The sequence below is a fragment of the Oryzias melastigma genome, linkage group LG15, assembly GCF_002922805.2.
Source record: "Oryzias melastigma strain HK-1 linkage group LG15, ASM292280v2, whole genome shotgun sequence".
Classification (NCBI taxonomy): Eukaryota; Metazoa; Chordata; class Actinopteri; order Beloniformes; family Adrianichthyidae; genus Oryzias; species Oryzias melastigma.
The window spans coordinates 26,806,864-26,817,576 of NC_050526.1; the positions used below are offsets into that span (position 1 = coordinate 26,806,864).

Genomic DNA, 10,713 nt, shown 5'->3' on the forward strand with positions numbered 1-10,713 from the left:
CATGCCTGAGGCTGCCAAAATAACTTCTGCTGTTTCATTTGTTTATAACATTGAGTTCAAATGTTAGTTGGGTTCAGGAGCGGATGACTGATGTTTTCAAAAATGTAAGCATCAAACTGAAAAACCCTGATGGGTGTCTTTGTCTCAGCCATCATTTGGTTCTGTAATAAATGAACCAAACGGTTCACTAATAATCCATCAATAGAACACCGTCTGTGAATTCCAAGGTTTCATTACAGTGGTAATTGACTAATTTGGTAATTGCAAATATATGTCTTTATTTAATAAAAACTAAGAGCGAAAAAGTAAATGAAACCCTTTACCTTAATGTCAGTAGCTACTGCAGTAAAAGTTGACATTGACAGTTGGTTTGGTAACTTAGTGAATGTTAACAAGTAAAAGAGAACCTCACTGACTTCAAAGAAACCTGTTCTACCCTCAATACTTCAGAATCACAGGGCAAATTCCAATCATGAAGTTAATCATTCATGACAGCAAAAAATAATCAGCAAACTAGCAATTCTGTGCTGGAGTAAACATTGTTAAGTGATCAATGGAAATACAAATACTTGTTCCAAACGGGGTGATTATTTGAAATTTAAATGAAAAAAAACGTTATCTGTGTGTAAAATCTTTTAAAGAGCAATGTAAGGCCAACTGTCATCAGCTAGTCTGGGTTAAAAGTGGGTAATTTCCAGAGAAAGTGGATGTCAGAGAGAATGAATGAGAATCAGTATTGCAAAGGTCATCCACAAAAACTGGAAATAAAATCCTTCAGGCTCTCATCAGATTTTCAGACAGCTTTGTAAAACCATTTTCAGCACCAATTATTTCAAAAAAGAAATCTGTGAAGGTAAAAGTAGGTAGTAGGTATAAACAGAAAGAGGTTGTAAAACAACTTGAACATGAAATGAAAAGCAACCACAGAGAAAGAGAAAGGACTTCAATTGTTTGAAAGTAGATTAAAGGTTCAACTGTTGCTTTAGTTCATCATCTTTACAAAGTGTGAAGGACCTTCAGAATAATCAGGCATAAAGCCATCCGTCTTACAGATATTTTCTTCTCTCCAGGTTGGAATCTTCTCCAAAGGTATAAAATCTTGACGACGATATTCCTTGCGACGTACTTCCCGGTCTAGCCGGAGCAGTCTCTCTGTTAAACGAAAAAAATAACAGGTTATTACAGTGTTTGTATTCCCTTTGGATATCAATATTTTTTTTCAATTGAAGGTTAAAATAATGTCCTGTTACAATAAAGTACAGAAGAGAAAGAAACTCTAATTGGATCGACAAAGAGGTCGAAATATTGTAGCCAAACTATTGGTATGTTAATAATGGCCCAATGATTCATGGGAAATTCACAGCTTGGGGATCATAGTTATATATTTGGAGGCAAAGGTTTCTTCCAACTTTTCAAAAAAAAAAAAGAAAAAAGAAAAAAAGGTTAGAACTCAAATTAGAGGTTCAACAGTAACAGATGTGATGAATATAAATATAAACAAGTTATATTTTCTAATTTCCTGTAAAGACAAATAATTTTAATATTTATAAAGCTTTTGATACATTTTGGATGATCATTTAGAATAGAATAGAATAGAATAGAATAGAATAGAATAGAATAGAATAGAATAGAATAGAATAGAATTTGGTTGATCCCACAAAATGGAAATTCCCTAATTCACATAAAAGCACAACCTCTACTTCTTCTCCAAGTTCTACTCTAGTAAAGAATAGATGTTTCCTAGTAAAACAACTCTGCTGGTGCCTAAAAAAATAAAGAGTAAAATATTTTTTTGTTAGATGCTGCACAAATAAATAAATACATAATAATTTGGGTTCACTACAATTCAAAATGTTTTATTAAATTAAAATGCTTAAACCAAAGTCCTAAAAACTATTATAACATATTTGTATGTATTTATTGCTAACTTAATTATGCTAACTGGAGAACTTAGCTAAAAATGACCTATTTTTATCCAAAATATCATATTTTTGTTTACTGTGGGAGAAAATCCATCAATATAGCTTACATTAGTGAATACAGTGAAGAAATACGACAGGTAAAATCCTTTTTAATACTATCCTTAGAGCTTTTAATTATTCATGTTGAGGCAAAATTATGACACTTATGAAATAATATAAAGCACATGAAAATAAAAGACCAAAGTGACATTTCTGGGTTAAACCAATAGGTGGCATGCTGCTTCCAGAGAAGAACTGAATCAAAAGGTCAGCCACTGTGATGATATAGATATCACTGAAAAAAAAATGCCATTAAAGAAAGGAAATAAGTAATCATCAAAATTTGAAAAAATAAATAAATAAATACATTTAAGATTCTTTAATTTGTTGAGGATTTTTCAGCTGGCTAGTTCCAAAAAATGTCCAAAAAAGAAAAATGGGGGAAAAAAATAATGATTTATATTTTGATAGCTGTAATTTGTTGGATGATAAACATGTGGCGTTGCATAACCCTTTTTTTCCCTGAACCCCCTTAGTAACATTCTGCTATTAATTAGGATAAACAAACCAAAAACAAATTAAATGTTTCAAGTTTCTGATTTTTTACAGCTTTTCTATGCCATAATGTGCAGAATTTGATCTATAGGGACAGATGATGGGATAAAATTATGTTAACTGTGATGCCTCCTGCTACTTCTTTTGATAAATGTAAGATTTCGACAGAAAAAATGTACAAATTTGACTGGATGGAGACTTTTGCTTCGTCTTCTAGATTTTGTATTAAAATGTTGACATAAACGGAAATCCTGAAGGGATTTACTGAACCCAAAAGCTTCCACATGTGCTGTTTCACACAAGGGAAAAAGGTCAGACCTGGAAAAAGTTGCAGCACGTTCAGGGTCCTTTGTCAACTAAACACGAGCGTTCAGTTGCATAAAAATGTTTTCCATGTCTCTACGTGGCTTTGGGGGCTTTCTACGGATAGAAAAGCTCTGCAAGTTACAGGTCTGTCCCAGAAGTTCTAGAGATGTTCATTTCGAGCCGGTGAGCACCTAAAACGAAAGCTAATAAATGGGCAGGTACCATTGAGTAAGCACGCTTGTAACGATCTTTACCGGGAGTTGATGCTGGTTTTGAAAGGGAAAACACAATCATATTTAAAAAATAAAAAATATGAGAAAAATCTGCAGCAAATGGGGTGTCTGCCAATCATCTAACACAACGAGATTTGTTCTGTCTGCTATGGATATGATAGCCTAACTCCCCCCAAAATAACCCCTTACCTCTCTCAGTCTTCCAGTCCTTTTTCTTCTTGCTCATGCTGCCGGAGTGTAAAGACTTTAAATGGATGTTTTTTGAATGTGACAACCCCAGGCTCACAGTCAATAGAGTCCAGGGCAGAAAAAATGAGGAGAAATAAAAGTGAAAGAGACTCTGAACGGCTGCCTTCTTCTGTGAAGCTGTCAAATTGCTATGGATCTCAGTCTCACGCAGCCTAACCTGCTAGCAGCGTAAATAATGTGTACGGATCTCGACCAGATGATTGGCTGACGCGGACAAGGAAGCAATTCGACGATTGGTCAGAATTGTACGTCAATCAAGTGCGCTATTGAAGGCGGTCAATCCTCTTTCCGGGTGAGGTAGTGGCTGAAGCTGGGAAGTTTAGACACCAGTTTACAATTCTGCAGTTTTTATGTTGAATATTTTAAAATCATTCAAACGTTATTTGATTTTATTGTTACTTTATTTACTTATAGTGTTGCAAAGAGGGGAACCACACAGTTATATACTTAAAGGGCCTGTTTACATGACCACAAAACCTGAAAATGGGTAATCAAATATCTGAAGAATTTACACAAACTTCAGAAATCTAATAATTATTAAATAATTCAGTCAATTGATATATTTAATCAAAGTTTGTGCACAATTAGTGGTTAAATCTTTACCTCCCAGGTTGTGGTTGGGACCACTGGTGGGGATTGCTGAGCGCTCTCTTCCTCTAGCTTACAGCCCCTCACACCCTCAACATAACATCACTTGTACAACAAAAAATGCAAGCGACATTGGAGCTGTCTAGCTGTACAGTTTTGAGGCAAATGTCTGCTCGAACAAGGAAATCAAGACATACATGGATCTATTCGTCTACAAGTGAAGGCATCAAAATGATACAGATTTTCTGTCGCAAATATGATCTTTTCTAACAGATTTGATGATTTGAATAAAAAAATACTCAGAAATGCAATTTTGAGCTTAATTTTATTTATATATGTTCTCTATTGTGAGAAAAATACCACAAGAACATGTTAAAAACACCCAAAACACAATTTTTATTCAAGAGGGTCAGACAAGTCATTTATCTTTTTCTGGCCATGCCATTATTTTTGTATATGTAGATTTTGAATATAATTGTTGAATTATAAAAGTGTTATATTTTTCTATTTGTAACAATTTGACAACATACAAGATCCTTTCAAAATAAAATACACCCCATGTCAAATAGAATCCTGCAGCAGCAAATTATCCTTGCATTAACAAACCTTTTCTCTAGCTAAGACTATGGTGCGCCATCATCCTTTTTCTTCTTTTTTATTATTGAATATAAACATGAGAGCATTGGTGAATAATCTATTTTTATTAATTTATGGGTGTTAATGTAATTATGTGCTCTAAGAATTCTGTCTCAGAGCAGCAAGTACACACTGTTGTGCACCAGAAGGTAAGAACATGTGCTTTAGGCTTATTCTGACATGGCTTTCACCATCATTTTGCTCAGCAATATGACATGTTAAAGAGGAAAACTACCTCTGCAGTCTTCTGTTTTATATCCCCTTGGTTGTCTGTTGTCCATTCTCATTTTTACATCATTAGATAACGGATAAAAGATTGAACTTCTTATCTGATCATCCATATTATCTGATGACACAGGAAAATCAGAAAATGTTTGATTATTTTCTGTGTGTGTACACATACTTAATAGTGCAAAACTCCCTCTTTTCATAGATAACAGCCCATGCAATAATTTTTCTATGTAAATATTTTTGGAAAATAAGCACTTGAGTAGTTTTTTATGAGACATATTTTTATTCTCATACATGTTTACAGTGTTATATTTGAATAGATGAACAGCTTCCTAATGTTTGACTTGGTACAGGACAGTTTCACACAGGACAAACCAAGTCAGACAAGCAAGTCAGGCTGTCATCTGGTTCTGGTTCCAGAGACCACCGTCTGTCATCTGTTGTGCTAGCACTGCTCTGGTGCAAACCCATCTGCTGCTGAAATAGAGGACAATATCTGACAGTGTAAATTTCCTGTCCAAGCCTTAAATGCTCTAATCTGCAATCGCACTCTATTGTGACTCCAACGGTGTGCACATAATATGTTGCTTAGGGGAGAGGAAATATTTAAATAAATGCATCAACTTGCAATTACAGTAAGAATAATTATCAATCCATCCATTTTCCAAACCGAAACTGAATCATTTTTATTGGAGTGCTGGAGCCTATCCCAGTCACTGTTGGGAAAAGGCGGGGTACTCCCTGGGCAGCAGTCCACTGGGGAGTATAAACAATTGTTTTATCATAAAGTTTAATCATCACCTAACCACTTGATAACTGATCTGTTTGTTTTCATAGTTTGAAAAACAGTGTAAAGAACTGTGTCCATTTCCTCCATCAGAAGAGTAAAAGTCACGTTAAAGTAAAGATGAACCTTTTTAAGTAAATTAGACACATAAGAACTGTAAATCGCAGTGTACTATATATTTTTACCACTAGATGTCCACCTTGGATCATGTTATACACCCCCTCATGCTAGACTAGACAGTAAGGCTCAACTAAAAACATAATTCTCAAGTCTTATTTTCTCTTTCATTGGGTTTGAAATACAATTCAGAGATTCTAAAAAACACAGAATACTCACACAAAATGAAAAAAAAAATAAAAAACATTAAAAATTTGAATTATTATTATGAGCAACAACACGCAGTTGAGAAGAAATGCATTAGATGCTGTAAGAGCATCACAGCTTTACCAAATAATTTAAGGTTTTGTTTTGGACAAAACTCTGCATTCATGTAGAGCTCAAATAAACAGTCTCAAATACAAGACAGGCAGGCAGGTGGGCATAGCAACAAAAACTAACAAACTTTGGTAAATAAAGAAATAATTTGATGCAAAAACTTAAAAAGATGCAAATGAAATACTTTCAAAAATAATAGAGATTATGCATAAGCATTTGTGAAAGAAGAAAAGAACGGATACAGAACATTATGAGCAAAGAAAAACTGTGCACCAACAAGAAATGTATATTAAAACAATGCAGGTATTAACTAATTAAAAATTGGCAAAATAATATCCTAAAATAAATATTTTAAACAAAGTAATAAACAAAAAAGGTTATGACACACATGCAACACTACAACAGGAAGTCAGCAAAATAAAACTGACTTTAAAAAACACTAACATACCTTTTTGTTCTTTTTTGACACCTTTTATTGTAATATTATCTTGATTTACAGTTTTCTGTTCATTTAAGTACGGCTTCTGTAAACAAATAAATTTAACTTAAAAGTAAATAGCAATAAATCAGAAAATAATAGAATTTAATGCCACCATTGTAACTATGGTTGACAACCACTAATCCAACTATAATGTATAACTAAATGTAGTTTTTTTCCTGTTTTACTGCAATATGTCATAGAAAAAAATACTAATAAAAAAAATGCTGTCCTAAATTATTTATTTATACATCCAATGTGTTTTTGAAATATTATCACAAGCATTAAATAAATAAATCTTTAGGACAATTCAGCAAACTGTAAACAGAGGAGCATCTATTTGTGTGAGTTTGTGTAGGTTGTTGTTATTGTCATGGTTACAAGTGAATTTAGCCTGCAGCTGCACCTACAGAAGTCACTGACAAGAACTTCATCTTATCTGAACTCTTGTTTCCTCAATCTTTGAGTTTTGTCAACATTAAAATGCAAATTTGACTTATAAATAGCATTCCCCTTGATTTAATTTTTCCAGTCGACTAATAAATAAATGTGTTTTACTTTCTATTCATGGAATCTCTCGAGCTTCCATGTCTTCCTTTTTGCTTCCCTCAGCTTTGATTTTATGATCTGTTCATTGTGTACTTTCAGTGTTGTTTTTTATTACTTCTTCTCTTGTACTATTGTAGTACAAAGGTAGAAGATGAACCTGTTTGGGTTCATCTTCTAACCCAATTCTCTGCTGCTTGTTGCTTCCTGTTTATTTCTTCAGCTCCTTTAGACCTGTGGTTGTTTTTGATGGTGCTCACCTGCTTCCACTCACCTCATCATTATTCCAGCAGCATGAAGCCTTTTCTCTTTCCTCCACATTCTTGAAGGTCCTTGTTGCCCTTTTTCATCTGTGCATTGTTTCATGTCAAGTTGAGCTTCTGCCTCCTTCTGTTCTGTATCTCTTTTTTCTGGAATATTTGCAATAGCAGAGCTTTTGTTTCAATAAAGGTATTTTCTTACCTTTTCTGGACTTGTGGATATCTTATACTATTAATTAGAATAAAATATATATATTTTTTTGTTTTGTTATTTATTAACATAAACCAGCCAGGGGTCTACAGATGAAAATTAGTTTCAGTCAGTTATCGACATCTCTATTGTTGTTTTCTTGTTCATAAATATTCAATGTCCTCCTCCTAATTAGAAATATTACTATAAAAATACTACATTAACTTTTTTGAAGGTATTTTGTAGGTGTATCTCGCTTTTTTTTTTCTCTAAAATGTTTTATTATGATCCTCTGAAAGGTTCCCTAATATCTACATTTAACCAGGACCTGTTTTATTTGTGGAGATCTATTCAACTGTGGATGCTGTTTGTCAAGGGACTGCACTGTAATGAAGAAAGATAAATACGGCGGTTTTCTGAGCGGTACTGTGTTTAGTCTGCATCCTCAGAATGAGGTTGAGACTGGATTAGAAAAGTACCACACTGAGGGGATTCTTTTTTTCTTTCAGAATACTTGCGGGTTCCGTCTTTGGCAAAAATCACTCACGAATACTTCCTTTGTTTATTTTAGTTTATTTAATAAAACCCCCGTCCAGCATGTCGCCTGACAGCAAAATGTGCATGCTCTCCGTCTGCTCCGAGCAGCAGGAATTCCTCCTTGATCGCTGGCTGAACCCAGCTGGAATTTTAAAGCATACATGCTGTAAAATTGTTGCAGATTGATGGAGAGTCATTGCTGCAACAATGTTGTTTTTTTCCTACAGTACATTAACTCTATTGTGTTGAAATCTTTGATTTCAGCTTGCCTTCTTGATTAACTAATCACAAAGTTCTTCCAATCTTTAAAAAAAAAAAAGTCAAATTCCACTTTACAAGTGATGTCATGCTCATCTGTCATGCCTATTGTAAGTCTGCACCATTCACTGCATTTAAGAGCTAAACTGAGTGACTCCGCCCCCTGGCATTCTAAACAGGAAGTAAAATCCCTATAATCCCATAGACTTATGTAGAGAAATAAACAGTTATGCTCAGTTATTCTTTTTACCAGAATAACCATTCTTGCTCTGATACCTCCAACATGCTCACTCCTGATTGGTGGGAGTGGTTGCTATAGAAATGTTGACTCAAATCAATTTACACCAATCACTGCTTACTGAAGTCATCTGGTTCCAACATGGCGGTGTCCGTATTGGGGAAAAAATGGCGACTGAATTAAGTTGATTTGGTTGGAGCCAGAACTAAGCCATTTTTGGGGGTGATGGCACTTCCAGTTGATCCACTTCTCATATTAGGTCAATGGTGTGCACATGATTTTATTTTGAATCCAGTCAAACTTTATTTATAAAATATGCCTCAAACCAAGAGAAATAATCTATAAATGTTTAATGTATTGTGGCATTTCAAATGCCACAATATCAATGTCATTTGATTAGGTTTTGTTTACTCAACTCATATTGCTTCTATTTTATTTTATTTATTTAGACTAAAATGAAGACATCAGCAACAACAAACTGGAGTCCAGTTTCTTCACTTGAGAGAGTGATTCTCACCTCCTGCAGAAACTATCATTCTGTTTTTGATTTTTCATTTGCTTAAATTAATCCAGGTGAAGAAATAAATATTTAAAAAATGCTCTGTTTATGTTATTTTACTCTTTAACAATTACAGTACATTAACAAGCGTCTTCCTACTTGGATGAAATGTATTTGTTTTCATTGTTTTCACTTGATTAAATTTTTGTGTTGAATGTTTTCAGATAGTGACCAAGTTTAATGCTACAGTGACAACCAGATAACAAAAAACATTTTGGGGGCAATTTTTTTTTCAGTTGATCTCAAACCTTTCTGGTATAATACAGTGTTCTTTTTGTAATTCATAAACACTTTTGTTATTTGATATTATTAATACTTATGGAGTTGTTAACTAATCTGCACTTGGATTGATAAAATATAAAGAACTCTAATTAGAATTTAGAAAATCTGTTGTGAAAATTATGGTAAAACCAAGGCAAAAAAAATTAAATAAAAGATAGGGATGGGATTATATAAGTTTGCTTCCTCCCAGTCCTTTTTGGATTCATGTACTGTATGTATAAGTACAAATATGTCTGTTTATGATTAAGGATAATTACAATGGCATAATTTACACGTCTCTGTGAATGTATGTTTTTTATAGTTTATCTTCTTTAAATTTTTCATGTTTTCAATAAAGTCATGACTAATCATCTTTAGTTTGATATATCTACGTATATATTTTTTTCTTCTATCATTTGCTTGAAATACAGCAAATCCAAATAAAGAAACAAGAAAGTTGTTGTTGAGCTTCATTCACACATTTGTGCCAGTGGTCTAATCCTATGGTTGAATCGTGCCTGCATTCTGTGTGGTCAGGAGTACATTTGTTCAATACTGGATGCAGCAGCCTCTCCCTCGGCACACTGTTAACAGCTTGAAGAAGTTTCCACAGAGCTTTGATGGTATGCAATATTAAAGCCTACCCCCTAAAGGCTTGTTGGCCCCTCTTTGCTTCTTTGCACCCTGGCCCCAGCCATCTTTACATTAATTGGTCAATAGCCCTCTTTCATCTCTGTTGACTGACTTGAGCCAAAGCAAACACGGCATATTGTGACTGAGGCAAGGGGGCAAACTTCTTCAAACTGGCCCCCTTTTAAGAAAAAAAAAAAAAAAAAAAATGCCCCAGCTGAAGGACAAACAGCTTGTCAGGGAAATGGATCCACTCTACATTTTTGGATGATCTCAGGGGGCAAATAAGGGATCTGTATGCATAGAATTTAAAATTAATGGTCATCATGAGACCAATGAACTGGTGCACAAGTGGATGAGAACTTCTCATGGTCCTGGATCATTCTGGACTGTTCTGGTTGACTGACATTTTCTGCCCCCCCCTTCTTGAGAAAACATGTGTTTTTATCTGAAAGTGTCGGGTCTCCAAACCATTTCAAAGTTTATGTGTAAACCGGTTTAAACCTTTCCAGTCCAATGTCACCATGCTATTTTGAAGCACAAATAACAGTCACTCTCTGGCAGCAAGAAATGACAGTTATTTCTTCATAAAAAACTTTTCAGGAGTCAAGTATTATACACTGTTCTAAGATGAAATGTGCCATCCCAAGAATGGCAAAGAGAAGCAAAAAACAAAAAAAAAAAATCCTGTAAAAATGGAAACTGAAATTGATTGAATAAAAGAATAACATGTCTTTAAAAATATGTGGGGGAAAAATTGTGGTCGTTCAGTTGT

The 10,713-nt window shown here is 34.1% G+C and overlaps 1 protein-coding gene across 1 annotated transcript in view; it reads right to left on the reverse strand.

Annotated features, from left to right (window-relative positions):
* macrod2 (mono-ADP ribosylhydrolase 2) overlaps positions 1–3,466 on the reverse strand; it is a 416,332-nt gene extending 412,866 nt beyond the window's left edge. Inside the window, exons 1-2 of the mRNA XM_024296698.2 lie at positions 3,245–3,466; positions 1,051–1,152 (exon numbers count right to left, since the gene is read on the reverse strand). Coding sequence (XP_024152466.1) covers positions 1,051–1,152; positions 3,245–3,281 — 139 coding nt within the window. The 5' untranslated portion in view covers positions 3,282–3,466. The remainder of the gene's footprint in view (positions 1–1,050; positions 1,153–3,244) is intronic.
* Positions 3,467–10,713: the final 7,247 nt, after the last annotated feature.